At 36.9% G+C, this 21,294-nt stretch overlaps 1 protein-coding gene across 22 annotated transcripts in view; it reads left to right on the top strand.

Moving 5' to 3' along the window:
- Mlip (muscular LMNA interacting protein) overlaps positions 1 to 21,294 on the top strand; it is a 286,366-nt gene that overhangs the window by 212,803 nt on the left and 52,269 nt on the right. For all 22 annotated transcript variants that reach the window (XM_031345605.1, XM_031345604.1, XM_031345602.1 and 19 more), the window contains one exon: positions 5,309 to 5,437. In XM_031345605.1, the coding sequence (XP_031201465.1) occupies positions 5,309 to 5,437 (129 nt within the window). The remainder of the gene's footprint in view (positions 1 to 5,308; positions 5,438 to 21,294) is intronic.

Here is a 21,294-nt window from a genome sequence, read left to right as displayed (position 1 = left end):
TCTGGGATGACATCTGCTTCTTTTGAGACAAGGTTTCTCACTTGCCAGGATCCTTGTATCTATATATTTTGACATGGATGACAAGTGTATGCAGCTGGGATGGCAATTTAACTTGGACTCTGGGGAATCAAACTCAGGTCTTCAGAGATCTTTGGCCTCATGGAGCTTATAGACAGAGCAAGACAGTAAACACATATGCAGATGTCAAATGGTGGCCTATGTTACGGGGTCATAGAGATGACCTGTCTAATAAGGTGATGTTTTAGCAGATACTTGAAATAAAATCCATATATAGGGAAGATCAAGTGGAAACTCCTGGAGGAGGTTCACAGTGGGTGAGTTACAGGGAATCAGAGTCAGGGAGCCAGAGCGATTGTGCTGAGGGGTATAGCAGCTGAGGACAAGTCGTGGAAGAGGAAAGCTAGTTGCAGGGAAGATGAGACATTGTAAGAATTTGTAATTTTGAATGAGAAGGGGAAGCACTAGGAACCTTTGAAAGATCAGCTGACAGGATTTTGACATGGAACTGAGTGCCATTATTTGGAAGTTGAATGACACGGTGTGACTTATACAATACTTACTCTCTGGATCACTTGACTAGTCTGTGACGTTGGTGAGTTAAGAGTTGTGTTGTGTCTATCTCCATTGATACTACGGTTTGGCAGGGCCTAGGTCTCATTTGACAGACTAGGTCCTAGCAGCCTCACATAGAGGCAGCTTCAGAGATAACAAACAGGTGTTTTCTCCTGTGAGTCACTTCAGAATGCTAATGTCTAGAGTAAAAAATTTCTCAGCTCACCACAGCAGCTAACAGTCGTGTTTCTTTTCTGTGTTCTGGGCATGAGCTGTGTGAAAATGTCCTTTCAATTTTTCCTACTTATTCTAGACACAAAGTTACAGAATTTCATTTATGGGCATAACCAGAGTGATAAGTGTCTATCTGTAGAATGTCTAGATATTCTGTAATTCTAAAGTAATAGGAGACCCTCTGTGGAAGGCTTTAGTTGTTGAACAGTGATGGTCTCATTGTAGCTCACTTTTATGGAGTCCTCTAATTGGCTCCATCTAATTTTCTTTGTATTTGTCTGCATACAGACTTAACAAATTAGATTTGCAAAAATTAAGGAAATCCTTCAGGAGAAGGCCTACTTGATGTTCAAGGATAATGGATTACTTTGAACAAAGAGAAAACAGAGATGAGGAATTTGAAAAAGATCTTCCACAGGAGACAAAAGACCCTTATAAACAAATGTGCCTGAAATGTCAAAACCATCTTCAGCTGAGCAGCTCACTTGATAGAAGCTCTAGTCTAGTGTCGTGTAGTTTTTTTTTTTATTTGCACACAAATTATCTAGGGTCCTTTTTAAGGTGCAGATTCTAATTCATGTGTCAAGGATGGCTCTAAAGTCTGCTCTGTTTCTCTGTTTAAAGGATTCTCAGGAGATGCTCACTACTTCAAGTCTATAGACTGTATTGTGAGTGGCAAGGGACTGGACTTCTTGGATGGAACTATTAGTTTACTTTATGCTGTAATTTTATATTGAGAAAAAATAAATTTATAAAATAAATTATATGATCATTTGACATAGAGGAACAACATATTAGAAAGGACAGAAAGAAAGTACTGTGGAAGAGCCACCTGTGTGCCCATGTTAGCCCTTGCTGCATCATGTATATTAGAGGCTTTCTGACATGTTCTTTGAGACTACATTTGGATGATGGATTTGAGGACATAGGAATAAAGCTGATGTGGTAACATTTCATGGTATCATTCCTGAAGAGAAATGGAGATTAGGAGTATAATGGAACTACTCATTATGGAAGTGCACAGCTAAGGATTAGAGTTACGACACTTCAGGAGGTTTACTCTTTCAATTGTTTTTTTCCTAAGATTTTATAGTCTAATACCTAGAGATCAGAAATGAAATGCACTTATGCTAATCATCCCATCACGCTTTATCAAATCTAGACAGTGTAAAGTTTTGATTCACTGGGAGATGGGTAAGATGTGTGTATGTGTTGAAAGAGGAGAATACTTATATATGTATATCTTTCAAAACTTAAAAATATGAGGTTACCGCCAACCAAAGAGTACACATGGTGGGACTCATGGCTCCAGCTGCATATGTAGCAGAGGATGGCCTAGTCAGTCATCAATAGGAGGAGAGGCCCTGGGTCCCGTGAAGGCTCTGTGTCCCAGTGTAGGGGAATGCCAGGGCCAGGAAGAGGGAGAGGGTGGGTTGGTGAACAGGGAGTCAGGGGAGGGGATAGGGGTTTTTCAGAGGGGAAACTAGGAAAGGGAAGAACATTTGAAATGTAAATAAAGATAATATCTAATAAATATTTTTTCACACAAAAAAGTAAAATATGGAGCTACATAATGTTCCATAGTGTTCCAGGAAAATCTAGATGTTCACTAGAAGATCTAGTAAAAAAAGAAAATGACATAGAATGATGCAATGGTGACTCAAAAGCAGGTTTAGTAGTGGAAATGGAGAGATTAAATTAATTTAAATGGAATAAATGAATGAAAGGACTTCACTATTGGTTAGATGATCTAGGCAAGCAGGTGCTATTTAAAAGATTCGAAGTTTTCTCTACTGTTCTCTGTGTCTCATAGGTTGAGGATCAATTCAAAGCACAACCCTGGTCATCAGACCTAAATCTAGGTCTTGGCTCACATGTTAACGAAATGGCTTTTGACTTTCCCTCTCAAACGCTCCTACACTCTTTGAGAAAGGTTAGAATTCCACCCTCACTACCCTTATGTGGATGGACAATGGATTCAGGGTGTCAAGGAGAATGAGGGTTTATAAGCACCAGATGGCCCACAGGGATTTGAAACTGGCTGTGAGTTGTGTGGAAGAAGAGTGAGAGGCTCCAGCTACCGGCCATCTGATTTGTTGTGTACAATGACTACAGGTTTAAACTGACCAATAGCAAGAGTGTTTGGAAGTTCTGATAAAGGTCAGATGAAGGGGAATATCAACAGTGTTCAAGACAATGCCTGCCTGTTTTTTTCCCTTCTCTCTGGTTTGCACTCATGGCTATGAAATATTGATAATTATATCAAGTCATTGCATGGGAGCAAAAATAAAAACAAAGAAAGAAGCAGTGCACAATTTAAGAAAGCACAATTTGTGAAAACCAAGTAGGAAGAGAAGAATCTGGACAATTCAGGTACTTAGGTAGACTGAGCTGCAGTTTTTAATAATAATAAAGGTAGGAAAACTCGACCGTGCAGTGGAGACTGCAAATAAGGCTTAGCAATCATCTACTAGTGAGGCCAGCATATCTAAGAAGAACACAGGAAATAAGGAACAGAAAAGCTGGCAGAGAAGCAATGGGAGGCATTAGTAACTGACTCTGATACCAAATACATTGCACTTAATATTTCACATCCTGGAAATTTCCTTCCTTTTTTCTATTTTTACATGTTAAAACTTTATTGCATGTGCAAATGTGTGGTGTGTTTGTATATATGGTGTGTGTGTGTGTGTGTTAAAGAACAAAGAACAACTGACAAGAGTCAGTTATTTCCCTTTACCATGTATGTCTTGGGAATTAAACTCAGGTCGTCAGGCTTAGCAGCAACCTCCTTTATTCTCAGAGCCATCTCACTGGCCCCAAATGGTCTCTTTTCTGATCTCTTCTTTGAAGGTGTTGGTCACAAGTCAGATGGTCTCTAGGGCAATATAACTCAAAAACATCTGCTTGCAACGTTTTGGAATGTACAGGAAATAAATTAGTCATGTTTCTCTGGCACAGACACTCTCTGCCATTTCAAGTTCCATTAGGCAGTTTTCCCTCTCTGCATGCTGACACCTTGCTTCAACTCCTAAAGTTCCATGTTGGTTTGGGGACCTGGAAGGTTGTTTTTGATTTTCTATACTGATTTCATGAAGAAAGTGTAGAGATAAGAGTAGAAGGAAGGAGAAATTAGCAGGTCAATTCATGGAAAAGAAGGATGTCTGTACTACAGAGTCGTGGTCTCAACTCGAGGCTGTAGAACTGGCGCTCTTGTGCTGTGCACTTGAGAGCACTTGCTCTCATATGTGTTAAATAGCTGGATGCTACTGGCTCATTTTTCTCCCTGGAGATGAATCAGTTTCTTAAGCCGGAGTGATTTCTCAGCTTGAAGAAGGAAAACACTTTCTCAATCTGTATTTCCCCACTTGGCATATACACAGCAAACAACTGGGGAAATAGCAACGGAAAAGAGTATTGCAGAGCGACATTTATTCAAGACTCAAAATACATCAAGTGCTTTATAGAGCAGAAAGATAGATGTAATCCCTTAGGGCTTAACTTGTGCGCACTAGGATTGCCTAGGCAGTGCTAACTTTCAGTTTTCCAGGAGTAAAGAGGCTGACAAGAATGATCGCAGCAGAAAGCTCAAACAAAGAATGGCACAACTTCTCTTTATTGAATTTTCATTTGGCACGGTTTCAAAACGTATCCATCACTTCATGACATTTGATAGTGTGACAAGATTTTACATGTTGTGAATCGTTTAGAAATTGCCCCGAGAAGTAAAGTCCCTCTCATATTGTCACTGGCTACAATTTTATGAGTTCCTAGTGACTGATGTGTTAGCCAAGGCTATTCTGATACAAACTACATCAGCTGGAACCTACTGTCAAAGGACAGGACAGTCTTAGGGGACTACAGGACAAGCCCAGCTGAGCCCCATGGATGTTCTGACATTCAATCCCAGTGTTTGCCTCTTTGGGTCGCCACTTTAGAAAACTTCTTCATCTCACTACATCTGCCTTTGAAGTGAAATAGGACATATTATAGCCCCTGCTATGACATAAAGCAATAGAAGGTAACAGATCTCTCTATCATACTCCAGGGAAGGATAGCATAGCTTTCATCTAGACCTGTTTCTGTCATACATAATATGAGTGTGGCTTGTAATAATATGGGTGGAATTTCCAAGGTCCTCTATCCTATTATGTCTATGATGTTTATTACAGAACAGGAATTCAAAAAAACTTTATCAAACAAAGTGTAGAAGAACATACTTGGTATGGTTTTGCAAGTTTATGATAGTAGATCTTTACAACTTGCCTGCTACCATAATCAGTGAACTAATTGACTATAATATGCAAACAATTATACTGATTTTAAGTTTAGTTTACATTGTTAAAATAATCTGATTTCTAGGCCATTTTATCCATTATTTTAAAGCACTTCAAATTACAAAAGAAAATTGTGAGAACATCTGTGTAACAATAATAATCGTACTTTTTCATTTTAATAGTATTTTTCTCCTCTATTTTTAAAACATTTCTCCTTTATTAAGACTAAGCCTGGAGTAATTCGTCCAGTACCTATAAAATCCAAACTATTACTGAAAAAGGAAGAAGAAGTTTATGAACCCAACCCTTTCAGTAAATACCTTGAAGACAACAGTGGCCTGTTTTCTGAGCAGGTGAGTATCTACATAAGAAAGTATTTCATACTATAAGTGCCTATATAAAGTAACAATATTGTATGTACAAGAAAATATGTTTAATAGGTCCTATTCCAGATAATGGAACAGGTCATTATGTATCCAAATAGAAATTCGTATTCAAGGGTGTTATTTTGAAGCACCTCAAAGTTTTTTCTAAAGGTAAAACAAAAACAATATCTACACATTGTAGGTATTGTATGGGAACCTACAGCATTCACCTCAAGACTTCAAGAGCATGTTGTCCATGGCCATGTGCCGCTGAATTGTTATTTCTGAGTCCAGCTTATTTTGAGAATATATGATATTTTAGATTTGTTAGAGTTGGCAACAAACCTATTGTCTAGATGTGTATTGTATTATTAACATAATATATTTGAAGGGTTATGTAATCCTTCTAGCTTGAGAGTGCAAATTACTGTGTAGGACTCACATAACCTCATGACTATGTGTAAAGAATGCACTCTCTGTTTGCATTATAAGTGCTGAGTGCTGCAGAAAGGAGAAATGAAAAGTGTCAATGGGAACTTTCTACAATAATAGGAAAATATGACAATATACGTACACATAATACAACACTTCAGGACCTAGAAAGATGGCTCAGCAGTTAGGAGCATTAACTGATCCTGCTGAGGACAAGGTTCAGTTTCCAGTACCCACATGGTGGCTCACAACCATCTGTAACTCTAGTTCTAGGGATCTGATGCCTTCCTCTGTCTTCTCTGAGTACTGCATGCACATGGTGCATGTGGGCGCACACCACACACACACACACACACACACACACACACACACACACATACACACACGTTGCAAGCCAAACTCTCATGTTATAAAAACAAGTTAAATCTTTAAAATGTATATAGAAGTTCATTTAGCCACAAAAAAGAAATCGTACAGCCTGATTTGTCTTATTAAATGCAAGAAATAGGCGTGAGCTGTACTTTTTTCTTAATCTTAAGCATTAAATGGCTAAGCAATGTAAAATAGAAAAAAATGCTAGATACAGTAAGAACATACAAACTCATCACATTTTGTATTATATTTATAAAAGAAAATAAGTATAACACCCTCTTTAAATGTTTAATTAAAAAACTACAGCTAGCAATATTCTTGAAATGTAAATTTGTATTTATAAGATGTGAGGAGTGTTTCATATGCCCGGTGTAAGCTCTTTGATCCTGGAAAGATTGTCTCCCCATGACTTCAGTCTCAATGTATACCATAAGCTGTGAGGATCAAGCCCATTTCATCAATTATTCAAACTCCAAGATTTGGGTTAGGTTAAATCATTGATTAACCCTGGCAGGCTCTTAAGTCTTTATGTGGCCTTGAAAATGTTCATCATACATACACTCTCATGAATAACCACTGACTTTATTCATATAATGGGATTGAAAATGACTGAATAGTCACTAGCTGTGGTTCCAGCTCCTGAGACGCTGAGGTAATACAATCTCCTGATGCATGATTTCAAGTCCAGACTGGACAGCGTAGTGAGATTTCATGTCGGAAATGAGAGGAAAATAAAGATTAAAATATCTTCAGTTATTTATGTTCATTTTGAGAGACTGTTCTGTTTTTTTAAATAAGTTTGAACCTTTAAAGAAGTTTAGAGGTAGTCTATTTTCATTTGTGTATAAATCTTACTGTTATGTAATTTATCATTATTAATTCTGTATATTACAGAAAGAGAAATTAGGAAAACAGATTTCATTGTCAACGAAAACAGGAAAAAAACCATATTGTTTGTACAACACTAACATTTTTGAAGATTAATGTGAACTTCTGGGTTGGAAAATCATTGTAAAAGGTTATTAGAATATAATTTTATATTATTTATATGGAAACAACTGAAGACGTTAAATTAAATTTCATGAATTATTATCTATGCACATTATAGTCCTCAGAATTTGAGTAGCTGCTATAAGATAAAGATTTTTACTTTTTATGTAATCTTGAAACTTAATTTTTCTTCAGGCAAGCTCCCTTTAGCACATCAGGTTAATCTTCCTGTAATTTATCACCTTCATTGTTTGGTGGAATGATGAATTCCATTTCTAGTGCAGGAAATTCTTGTCATTTAGAAGAATCATTGTTTTCTTTTTCTCTGTTTTTTATGGTTAGACAAGTCGAAAGCTTTGTTTATGTTACAGTTTACATCTATGTATTTCCAGATAATTGGATGAAAATGTCTGTTTTCTAAAATATTGTAGATAACATGCATAATTGTGATTAAATTTTTTATTAATTAATTCTTTCATATATCCTTTCATATGTGAAGGATGGACATCTGACTTAATAGGATACTACAGAATATTAAGAACTGAAAGAAACCTAGCATCCTACTTCCATGTGAATTCCAAAGCTCTCTTAGCCTCATAGGAAGGCAGGGTAAGAGAGGACAAAGTCTGATTGAATCCTGAGCCATGAAAGCCTCCTATGCTCAACTGCCTTCTATATGTTGAGCAGTATTTATAAATTCTTTATGTCCAGCATCTACAATGAAGCAGATTACAAAGTTAGCTCACATGCGTACACAGTTAAGTCCACCTAGGAACTCAGTAGTTACCCATGACTCATGACGCTGGCATTGCTACCTCACTAGAACTTAATATGAAGATGTTCACGTTCAGCTCCAGTCACTACTGTTCTCTTTCAATCTGCCATAGAACAAATTGAATGTTTCCAAACTTGGTTGATCTCATTCGCCCATGTAATAGAAAATTTCTTAGGCAGGCAGCTGGCCAAATTGAACCAGCTCGCACTCACTAATCTCCCTTGTACCGGGGGCAGTTCCGCATGGCAGGACATGTTGGATGGGATTGCTAAGTTCATAAATTTTCCCTAGCAGTTTCACTGCCATAAAATATGATTTCCAAATCCTGTTACAAAATGTCAGATGCTAAAGATGATGAGACAAGGTAGAGATGTATGTATTGTAGCTCAGAGAGATTTAGCTGGGCAGCCTACTGAACAGATTAGGAGCTGACAAATTGTCTGCAAATAGCTTCTCAGTACTAAAATCAAAGTCTGAGACTAAATGAGAAATCTAGTAATTGAGACTTATTATTTAATGACTTTTTAACATCAAAATGTTGTAGGGAAAAGAGTATCATTTTGCATTAGATAGATTTTCAAAAAAAAAAATCCTCTTTTTAAATAAAGCTTATGCTTTTCTGAAATTCACTCCAAATCCATTATTTTTTAATCAATTTATGATCCTTTCTGAATTATTACAAAAATTTTCCCATTCTGTCCTAAATATACGGATTTATACAGATGTGCCATGATGACCATGTACTCTGAAGAATGCTTCTATTGGTAACTTAAGGCAGAGGTAGAAATTATTACTGGGCTTGTTTAGGCCAGTGGGCATGTGGCAAGCGCAGAGATCGGAGATGAAGTGGTGTTACGTTGTTCTGATGATTTGTGAGCATCGAAGCTCACGGTGCAAAGCAATGACTTGCGGATCACGTGACCTACCCAGTTAGCCAAAGGTTACTCTCTCCATTGAAAAATTTCATTTTAATATAAAACATAATATTTTAATTCAGTCTTATAAGGCAATATGTAAAACACCTTTTCATCTTTATATTAATAACGTAGTTCCTGAGATTAGATACCTTATTGCCTCCTTAACGTTTTAAAGAGCCAGAGTGAAGGTCTGCACTGAAACCACGGGAGACTACTGTTCTTTTCCAGAGATGCTTTCCTTTTTTCTTCATGAGAAATGGTGTTTCCCAGCATGCCTGTCCCTTCCATTTCATTTTCCTTCTGACCTGTTTCAGTGGAGGAGAGGATGTGTTTGGTTAAAATGACCATTTAGAGCAGTGGTTCTCAACCTGTGACCCCTCAGGTGGTTGAATGACCCTTTTTACTGGAGTTGCTTAAGACCATCAGAAAAAAACACATATTTTTTTACCGAATAAAAGGTCACAGCATTAGGAAGGTTGAAATGCACTGATTTAGAGGATGACATTCTTGGAACTCACAGAAGCAAAATAGGATCATTGTGGGAGAGATTTCCCCCATGTATCCTTTTCATTCCCCTCCTCTGATATTTTTAAACATTCGACTTTTCTCCCTTCCCTCTCAATTTCTGTTTGATGATGTCGTGAGAAACTTTCAGATTGCCATTTAATTATCCATGAAGTTACATATTGACTGTGACCTTCAGCTGCCCTCCCTTGCTCCACCCAGGTGAAATAGTAGGCAGGCAAATATCTTGTCATGGATAAGATGAACAGTGCCTCTTTTTACACTGAATGTCATAAATTACCAACTGTTTTTTTTTTTCTAAAAGTCATTTCAATCAAAGTGGCTTGGTTTCTTCTGTCATAAATGTTCCTTCTATCATGACTAAGCTTTGACTCATCTCTTCAGGTAGGATGTTTATAAGAGCCCTTTTTAGGTGTAGAAATGACTAAATGACTTGGACTGTTTTAAGGAGTGAGAAACAGAATAACTTTTAGTGTTACATTGACTTTGAAAGGTTTAGCCTAGAAGTTTGGTGTCTTTCAAATAGTGCTATCTTTGTGAATGTTTCTTCCTTTCTCCCTCTTTTCTTCCTCCTTTCATTTTCTCCTCCTTTCCACTCTTCACTTTGTATATATAAGAAGGAATTCATCATGAAAACATTTGTTAATATATGTCAGATAATTTGTCATAGATATAATAAACTAACTGATTTGCATTTGTTTGAAAAAACACCCCTTTGAAATAATATTATTTCTCTTTCAGGATACAATCAGATATACTCACTACATATTTAAGTTTTATTATTCTTCTTTGGCATTAAATTTCCTTTGACCTTGTCTTTATATCTAAATGGAAAAATCATAACTAAAGTGCTGTAGTTTTTGTTGCCAGCATTTATGTTGCTAAGGGAGACTTCTTTTTTTTCTGTTCCACTTTATGTGATGTAGGTAGGGATAAGAATCTTCAAGAGACGTTTCCTCTTTAATTGTTTTTGTTTTAAAGCAGACACACTAAAAAGGTCGGCTTGCTACTTCTGCTGTCACAGTACAAGGCATTTGTTGCTAAGGAATAATTGGTGGTAACCCATATTCAACAAGGGAGAATATCACTGTGAAAGTTTTGTCCTGAAACCTCGGTAGCCCATGATGCTCCTGAATCTTTATTCAAGGGGCTTGAGCATTGTAATACTTAAGACCTCTCATAAAAGGTACAGTGTAGTTTCAAATAAAAGCCTTGTCAAAATAGATTTTCTAAATTCCGCTTTGGTTTTGACCCTAAAACTATTAAACAACAGAACTTCAAAACTGAAGACAACTGTATCAAATAGGTGTTATTCACAGGTTAGAGCATTAGAGAACTTTACTGGTGGGTGGGAAAGACTCTGTGACAGAAGGTCCCCTTGAACTTGGAGTCCATGTCTAGTAATGCAGAATGTTCTGATCATATGCCTTCCGAATATTTGTCTTCTTGATCAAGGTGGGATCTGATCTACTGTTATCTCCCTCTTTGCACAGTTCCCTGTCCACAGCTTCACTGGAAAAGTTTTTAGATGGAACATTAAAAGTATACATAGTGCCAGAGGAACAGAGAATTTGCTGTGAGGTTGTGTCTCCTAGTCATGGCAGAAGGTAACACCCTTCAAGACTCACCAACACAAGACTGCAAAAGACATTTTAAAAGTCAAGGACTTGTAACCAACCCCAGCAGGGAATGTGGAGACAGACTTGGTTCCTTGGACTCACTGCTTAGTCAATATAAACTAAAGTGTGAGCCCCTGGACACTGAGAGCCTCTATCTCAACAAACTAGGTGGATGGCATATGCATTTGTACACTTGTACAATACACATCCTCACACACAACACATATACACAAATTAGGTAGCTATGTGAGTTCATTTCCACTCTTTATTGTATTCTAGTGGTCTATATACCTTGTTTTGTGTCAAGATAATGATGATTTTTTAACTGTGGCAAGGATACAGTTTGAAACCAGCTGATTTGATACTTAAAATACTTGCCCCTTTTCCTGCTTGGATTGCCTTGGCTTCACAAGGACTTTTATGCATGTGAAGTTAGGGATTTTTCTAGGTATGCGAAAATCACCTGGGCTTTAATGGGTTTTGTCTTTAATGTGTAGATGACTTTTAATATTGCCACTTTACCAATAGTAACATTGCCAGGGCCTGAATTTGGAAGGCTGTTTGCCATCTACTGTCTTCAGTTTCTTTTTCTAGGGCTTAATGTTTTCACTCTACAGGTCTTTTACCTCCCTGGTTAGGCTTATTCTTGCAGAATTTTTCTTTTTATTAGATTTTTCATATTTGTTTCCCTCCTCCAACTCCTTCTAGATTCTCCCTCCCAGCCTACCCAACTTTATATTCTTTCTCTCTCTTAAAAATAACTCTAAATCAAAGACAAACAAAAATGAATATCAAAATAAGTGAACAACCAAAACCAATAAGATAGAAAATATCCAAACTAAAAAAGTGAAACAATAACATCAACAAGAACAAAACCTAACCAAATAACCATGGGCACCTAATCTATTTCTCCAAGCTTGACATCAAATAAGTAGTGCCTTCAACCTAAGTTTCTTGTGGTCAGGTTGCAGATGGTATCCAGTAGCATTGACAATAGTCAACCATATTTGCAGGAATTTATGGGGCCTCTTTGGACAATGAATGAACTAAATGTAACACATTTCTCATACTGGAGGTTTGACTTGCTGACATATGGTTTCTAGTTGGGGTGCTGTGTTCCCCCCCATTGTTATCAGTTCATTGTTCTTATGTATTCTTTTGGTTTTGAAGCTACTGTGATTGGGATTTTATCTTCCTTGGCCTCACTTCTTTATTGACAAATCTTCTGTTGGTATATAAAATGATATGTTGAGGTTGCATCCTGCCAAATGTATTTATTAAGGCTTGATGGTTTCTGATGGAGTTTTAAAGACTGGCTATGTCATTTGGAAGTAGCATTCCTTTCTTTTTTTTTTCTTCCTTTTCTATTTTTCCCTTTTATGTTTTTCTTCTGTTTTATTACTCTGGCTTAGAATTTAAGACATTAAACAAGAGAGTAAAGAGTCACAACCTTGTATATTTTAGGGAAAGTGCTCTTTGTTTTTTAGTATATAGTAGCTATACATTTTGCTGCATGTAGCCATAACATTCAAGTATGTTCTTTCTCCTCCCAGCTTTTTAGTTAACAATGAAGAGATATTGACTTTTGTCAAAGGACTTTTCTGCATCTACTGAGATGGACCTGTGGTTTTTATCCTTAAGTTTATGTGCTGTATTTTACCCATTGGTTTGTATGTGTTGAACCAACCCTGCATACCTGGGTTGATGCTAACTTGGTCAAGGTGTAAAATCTTCATAATGTGGTCTTGATTTTGGTTTGTGAGAATTTTATTGAGATTTTTTTTGGGTCTTTGCCATCAGAGAAACTGGTCTAAGTCTTTCCCCTGCTCCTGGAGGAAGACTTATTCTTCTTCTAAAGGTACAATATTGGCACTTCTTTCTTTGCAGTAACCAAAAGCTGTCTATATTTTTTTTAATTTCTATTTCATTAATTTCTGCTTGGATCAAAGGTGTTTTATTCATTCTTAATGTATTTATATAGTTTCTGTAATTTATCTCAATACTACTTTTAACTTTATTAAACTATGAGCTTATAGAATATATGGACTTATTTCTATTTATTTGTGTTCGGTAAGAATTGATCTGTAGCCTAGAAGTGCATGTTGATAATAGTCTGATCTACCATGTTTTCTAAAAGAATTTTGATATCCAATGTCCTAGATATTTGAAGCTAGAATGTTTGTCTCCCAAATATTCCATCTGCCATGAGCTTTCAAAAGTGTATGTTTTTATTAGATATTTTCTTTATTTACATTTCAAATAATATCTCCTTTCCTGGTTTCCCCTCCAGAAAGAAAAAAAACCCTTTTCCCTCCCCCTCCCCCTACTCACCAGCCCATTCTCTCTTGCTTCCTGGCCCTGGCATTCCTCTACCCTGAGGCATAGAACCTTTAGGGGACCAAGGGCCTCTTCTCCCATTGATGACCGACTAGGCCATCCTCTGCTACATATGCAGGTGGAACCATGAGTCCCACCATGTGTACTCTTTGGTTGGTGGTTTTGTCCCTGGGAGCTCTGAGGGTACTGGTTAGCTCATATTGTTGTTCCTCCTAAGGGGCTGTAAACCCCTTCAGCTCCTTAGGTCCATTGTCTAGATCCTTCATTTAGGACCCTGTGCTCAGTCCAATGGATGGCTGTGAGCCTCTACTTCTATATTAGTCAGGCACTGGCAGAAGCGCTCAGATTCCTGTCAGCCAGCATTTGCTGGCATCCATAATAGTGTCTGGGTTTGGTAATTATATATGGGAAGGATTCCCAGGTGGGGCAGTCTCTGAATTAACCTTCCTTAAGTCACTGTTCCATACTTTGTCTCTGCAACTCTTTCCATGGGTATTTTGTTCCCCTTCTAAGAAGGATTGAAGTATTTGCACTTTGGTTTTCCTTCTTCTTGACTTTATTATGCTTGTGGATTGTATGTTGGATGTTCCATGCTTCTGGGCTGATATCTACTTATCAGTGAGTGCATACCATGTATGTTCTTTTGTGATTGGGTTATCTCACTCAGGATGATATTCTTCAGATCCATCCATTTCCCTAAGAATTTCATAAATTCATTGTTTTTAGTAGCTGAGTAGTACTCCATTGTGTAGATGTACCACATTTTCTGTATCCATCCCTCTGTTGAAGGACACCTGGGTTGTTTCCAGTGTCTGGCTATTATAAATAAGGCTACTATGAACATGGTGGAGCATATGTCCTTATTACATGTTGAAGCATCTTCTGGGTATCCTTGGTATATGCCAAGGAGTGGTATAGCTAGGTCCTCTGGTAGTACTATGTCCAATTTCCTGAAAAACTGCCAAACTGATTTCCAGAGTGGTTGTACCAGCTTGCAATCCCACCAGCAATGAAGGAGTATTCCTCTTTCTCCACAACCTCGCCAGCCAGCATCTGCTGTCACCTAAGTTTTTTTATCCTAGTCATTCTGACTAGTGTGAGGTGGAATCTCAGGGTTGTTTTGATTTGCATTTCCCAGATGACTAAGGATGTTGAACATGTTTTTACGTGTGTCTCAGCCATTCTGTATTCCTCAGTTGAGAATTCTTTGTTTAGCTCTGTACCCCATTTTTAATAAGGTTATTTGGAGTCTAACTTCTTGAGTTAAATTTGTATATATTGGCTATTAGCTCTCTATCAGATATAGGATTGGTAAAGATCTTTTCCCAATTTGTTGGTCACCATTTTGTCCTACTGACAGTGTCTTATGCCTTACAGAGGCTTTGCAACTTTATGAGGTCCCATTTGTCAATTCTTGATCTTAGAGCATAAGCTATTGGTGTTCTGTTCAGGAAATCTTCCCCTGTACCATAGGTGTGTGGGTTAATTTTTGGATCTTCAATTCTATTCCATTGATCTACCTGCCTGTCACTATACCAATACCATGCAGTTTTTATCACAATTACTCTGTAGTACAGCTTAAGGTCCGGGATGGTGAATCTACCAAAGTTTCCTTTATTGTTGAGATAGTTCTGGCTATCCTGAGTTTTTTGTTATTCCAGATGAATTTGCAAATTGCTCTTTCTAATTCTGTGAAGAATTGAGTTGGAATTTTGATGGGGATTGCATTGAATCTGTAGATTGCTTTTGGCAAGATGGGCATTTTTACTATATTAATCCTGCCAATTCCTGAGCATGGGAGAGTTTTCAATTTTCTGAGATCTTCGATTTCTTTCTTCAGAGACTTGAAGTTCTTGTCAAACAAATCTTTTACTTGCTTAGTTAGAGTCACACCAAGGTATTTTATATTACTTGTGACTATTATGAAGGGTCTTGTTTCCCTAACTTCTTTCTCAGACTGTTTATCCTTTATGTAGAGGAAGGTCAGTGATTTGCTTGAGTTAATTTTATATCCAGCTACTTTGCTGAAGTTGTTTCTCAGGTTTAAGAGCTCTCTGGTGGAATTTTTGGGGTCACTAAGTATACTATCATATCATCAGCAAATAGTGATAATTTGACTTCTTCCTTTCCAATTCATATCCCTTTGATCTCCTTTTGTTGTCTAATTTCTCTGTCTAGGACTTCAAGTACAATATTGAATAGGTAGGGAGAGAGTGGGCAGCCTCGTCTAGTCTCTGATTTTAGTGGGATTGTTTCAAGTTTCTCTCCATTTAGTTTGATGTTAGCTACTGGTTTTCTGTATATTGATTTTACTATATTTAGGTATGGGCCTTGAATTCCTGATCTTTCCAAGTCTTTTATCATGAAGGGATGTTGGATTTTGTCAAATGCTTTCTCAGCATCTAGTGAGATGATCATATGGCTTTTGTTCTTGAGTTTGTTTATAGTGGATTATGTTGATGTATTTCCTTATATTGAACCATCTCTGCATCCCTGGGATGAAGCCTACTTGATCATGATGGATGATGATTTTGATGTGTTCTTGGATTTGGTTTGCAAGAATTTTATTGAGCATTTTTGTATCAATATTCATAAGGGAAATTGGTCTGAAGTTTTCTTTCTTTGTTAGATCTTTGTGTGGTTTACATATCAGAGTAATTGTGGCTTCATAGAACAAATTGAATAGAGTACCTTCTGTTTCTATTTTGTGGAATAGTTTGAGGAGTATTGGTATTAGGTCTTCTTTGAAGGTCTGATAAAACTCTGCATAAACCCATCTTGTCCTGGGCTTTTTTTGGTTGGGAGACTATTAATGACTGTTTCTATTTCATTAGCAGATATGGGACTGTTTAGATAATTTATCTCATCTTGATTAAACTTTGGTACCTGGTATCTGTCTAGAAAATTGTCCATTTCATCCAGATTTTCCAGTTTTGTTGAGTATAGGCTTTTGTATTAGGATCTGATAATTTTTTGGATTTCCTCAGTTTCTGTTGTTATGTCTCCCTTTTCATTTCTGATTTTGTTAATTAAGATATTCTCTCTGTGCCCTCTAGTTTGTATGGCTAAGGGTTATCTATTTTGTTGATTTTCTCAAAGAACCAGCTCTTGGTTTGGTTGATCTTTCGTATAGTTGTTTTTGTTTCTATTTGGTTGATTTCAGCCCTGAGTTTGATTATTTCCTGCCTTTGACTCCTCTTGGGTGAATTTGCTTCCTTTCATTCTAGTGCTTTCAGATGTACTGCTAAATTGCTGGTGTATGGTCTCTCAAAAGTATACTTTGAAACAAACAAAGAACTAAATGTTTTGGATGAAGTAACGCCTTAACCGTTACCACTCTGAGCATTACATTGGAGTTTAGCTTCGGCTTCATTCAATAGCTGGAAGAATAATCTTGGAAATAAAATTGTCAGGCCAGGGCCAGTGGCTCTACCCAGTATGGTGGTGTTGTGGTTTGTGAAGTCAGCATTGCTGTGTAGTTCTTTGCTCTTTTGTTCTTGTCCGTACTTGTGTAGTGACTTTCCCATTGCTGGGAGAAAGCATCCTGACAAAAGGCAACTTAAGGAAGAGTATATTTTGGCTTATGGTTTGTTCCTAAGTGATAAGAGTCCATCATGGTGTGGAGGGAAAGCAGCAAGCTTTGGGTGTGCCATAGGAAGCTTAGAGATCTTGCCTTCAACAGCAAGCATGAAGCTGAAAGACAGAGTTAATCAAAAGTGTCATGAAAATAAATTCTTAAAACTGCCCTGTCACATGTTATTTTCTCTAGCAAAGCCACACCTCCTCAGCTTCCCCAAACATTACCAATGGGGAACCAAATGTTTTAGCACTTACCTTCGTGCAGGTTGATCAGCATCTTCCTAGCTTCCCTGCCCTGCACTATTAAACACCATTGCTCTACTCTGTTTCTATGCTTGGGCTTTTCCATACTTTATGTATAAGATATGCAATATTTACCCTTTTGTTATTGACTCATTTTACCCAAAGTAATACTTTTTAGACTCACCCATGTTGTTGAGAATGGCAAGATTTACTTTGATAAGGTTACATCATATTTCATGGCTTAAATTTCACATTTTTAAATCTATTCCTCATTGACAGGCCCTTAAGCTGCTTCCTTATCTTGGTGAATAATGTTTCCATAATTAAATGAAATGAATACAGCCAACAGGTCCTAGACTCTTTAGAGGAGTACAATTTTAACATATCTGCTATTGTGATTTTTCTTTAAAAATCATTGTAATGTTGGAAGAAGGAGATTTACTTCTTTCTGAGAAGTCACAGAGTATATATCCTTTCCATTTTGAGGGGTCAACGAAGCCTTTAAAAAAGCTACCCTCTAATTTTTCAATCTCAATTTCTGTAAATATGTCCATATGAACAGTGTGAGAGTGTGAAACAAAGCACAAATAGAGAAATGTGAAAGACATGGTATCTTAACACTTCTCTGTGGATGTGCTTTAGAACTATTTTCTCCATCTGTTCGGTTGAGTTTCTTCTTCAACCATCTTTATACTATTGCATTGCCAGACATCATACATGTGAAATACTGTGATCTGAAGTCTATCTTCAAAATTAGGTTGTAATTATTTTTAAAAATATATAGAGGACTTGAAATAGCTAAACATATGCTAAATTTTTCATGATTCACAAATATCCTCCCCTTTTTTTGATTCACATCAATTTTTAAAATAGATGTGTTAGTTTAAATATGTCTTTTTTCAAAATTGAGGTTTGTGAACCAGAAGGTATGGCTCACATTCACATTTACAGTTATGAAGCCTAGTTTACTAGACCGATCTTCAATACACATAGCCAGCCAGAATCTCCTTTGTAGTATTGTGGGTTTTGTGATAATATCTGTAAAACAGTGAATTCGTTTTGGATAAAGGATTAATTCTTTCAGAATATACTATACCTCTTCTTGACTTTAACTGGATGCTCCCTTAAATTAAAAGAGAAGGCAAACCCTATGATTTTGATTTTAAACAGTTGCTAATGTAGCTTACTGTTTCAACAAGAAGCTGGTAGATGCCTAAGGGATGGAACTAAGACTTGGGTCGCACAGTTGGCCTGTGCTCTGCAGATAACACTCAGCATGAGCAGACAGCATCTGTACAGAGACAGTGAATTTTCGCTATCACTTCCAAATCATAGGAAAGGAGGTAACATTTAAAATGCTAGGAACAGAACAAAAGAGGCTGAGATCTGTAGTCTTTAATGAGAAGAGCCCAAAGTGCCTTGAAATGCCCCTTTATTGCAATGGAAGTAGCGTTTGAAGTTAAGAGTTTAATGGTTGAGGAGAAGGTGGCCTTTTTTCTAGAGTGGCCGGTGCCCCAGACAGGACTGTGACATTCGTTTTCTGATGTCTCTGTCAATTAGGCAGAGCCAAATCAATATACTTATCTTGTATTTGTCTGCTATTTTTTCCTTTAATGAACAGGATATTATTGCTTCATGATCCCGTGTCTTTCTTGAAGTTTTGCAGTGTACCATATCAACACCAATGAAAATAATTTGTTCTTTTTTAATAATCAAACTTAAATAAGGCTCAAAGTTTGGGGAATTTTTTAAAAAGTAATTTTATATTGGAGAGGGCAATTATGAAGAGAACAAGTGGTTTAAACATTTAACCAGAAATATCTACACTGCCTATTTTACTAATAAGAACAGGTATGATTTTTTTTTTCCTTTAAAAATTAGAACTTGAAGATTCACATGCTGACTGCTGAGGTGGAGGAGAATGACAATCCCTTAAGATCATTTAGGACAGTGATTTCTACAGTGACATGCTGAGCACAAGATAATTCACTAGGGTGACATAGGAAGTGGCTGAGATATGAGAGATTATTAATATGCCTTAATAATAAACTGAAAAAGAAGTTTGAAACCATGGCCTGGGGACAAAATATGTTCTACCAGTATCTTTATGAAGTCGGCTGCTCCCGTTTACCTGCATCTTGTAGAGGCTACTCTCACACGATCGTGATGAGGTCAAGTCCTTGTGGGATAGATAGATGTATGGAGTCTGCAATGCCCATGTGTGGTTTCTTTACAAAATGCCTGCAGCTTCCACCTAAAGTAGGAAGGTTTAGCTTTGCTTGTTCTCCTTTGCAGTTGATTTCTAAATGATTGAAAGTCAAGGCTACACAAAGTGAAGCTTCATGGGAAGTCAGGGCTGTAGAGTGGGGTGCAACATTTTTTCTTAATCTTGCTACATTTAATTATAGCTCATAGGAGCTACACCAGGGTGTAGATGTTAACTTTTTCACTAAAATAATTCTGATAAAATAAATGGCTTCCTTTAAGGTAAACCAAAACTCTAAGATAATCTAGACAAAACAAACTAAAAGTGATATATGCATAAATAACAAGAAATTCTACATCCAGTATGGCCTATCAATCATAAGTATAAATTTAAAATATTGAATCGACAAGTTGACCAGTTTTTACTTATATAAATAATTTGAAATATAGATGTGTATCTACACCTTTTGTATGTATAGATGTGAATACACCTATCCCTAAGTGTATAATCTTGTCTTGCTTTGTAACTAATAATACAGCGTAGCAATAAGACATTTACAGAGCAGGAAACTAAGGGCCCAAATGGTCTATGAAATTTTTAGTATTGTTTGAAGAAAACATACTCAAGACATACATTTAAAGGAATTGTTGAAGTGAATAATAAAATTATCTTTACAGAAAATGATATAAAATGTTAACAACCTAATTTATTATTAGGTAATAGATATATTCTTTTTACAACAAATATAATATAGAAATGTGAAATGATAAATGGACATTTTCCTTTGTAATCAACCACTTAGAAAATTCCTATGAATCAATTTTAGAGATGTGGGGGAAATGAGTAATGAGTAATTCAATATATGAGTATATAATTGATATGATTCAATATACAGAGCTTTATTATGTGCCTAAATCAGAATATATACTTTAAAATATTTTCAACTTAGCACATTTATGTTCTAAATGTGAACCATACAAAAAGGGACATTCTTTTTTTCTTTTTTTTTATTAGATATTTTCTTTATTTACATGTCATATGATTTTTCTTTTTCCAGTTTCCCCTCCGAGGAACAAACAAACAAACAAACAAAAACAACAAGAACAAACCCCTGTTGGCTCCCCACTCCCCATGCTTGCCACCCCACCCTCTCCCACGTATTGGCCCTAGCATTCCCCTACACTGGGTCATAGAACCTTCACAGGACCAAGGACCTCTCCTCCCATTGATGATTGATTTTGCAATCCTCTACCATACACATGCTTCCAGAACAATCATTCCTACCATGTATACTCCTTGGTTGGTGGTCGAGTCCCTAGGAGCTCTGAGGGTACTAGTTAGTTCATATTGTTGTTCGTCCATAGAAGGCCAGCTCCATTGGTCCTTTCTCTAACTCTTTCATTGGGGACCCTGTACTCAGTTGAATGGTTGACTGTGAGCCTCTACATCTGTATTAGTCAGTTACTGTCAGAGCCTCTCAGGAGACAGCTATATCAGGCTGACTTGTCCTTCCTTCAGTCTTTACTCCATAGTTAGTCTCTGCAACTCCTTCCGTGAGTATTTTGTTCCCACTTTTAAGAAGGAATGAAATGTCCACATTTTAGTCTTCCTTTTTCTTGAGTGTCTTGTGGTTTGTGGGTTGTTCTTCCTGTATTCCGAACTTCTGGGTTAATAACCACTTATCAGAGAGTGCATACCGTGTGTGTTCTTTTGTGATTGTGTTACGTCACTCAGGATGATATTCTCCAGATCCATCAATTTCCCTAAGAATTTCATAAATTAATTGTTTTTAATAGCTGAGTAGTACTCCATTGTATAGATGTATCACAATTTCTGTATCCATTCCTCTG

This window comes from Mastomys coucha, unplaced genomic scaffold, assembly GCF_008632895.1.
Source record: "Mastomys coucha isolate ucsf_1 unplaced genomic scaffold, UCSF_Mcou_1 pScaffold23, whole genome shotgun sequence".
NCBI classification, from domain to species: Eukaryota; Metazoa; Chordata; class Mammalia; order Rodentia; family Muridae; genus Mastomys; species Mastomys coucha.
The sequence above is the reverse complement of the archived record's forward strand: the minus strand, read 5'-3'. Positions and strand labels throughout refer to the sequence as shown.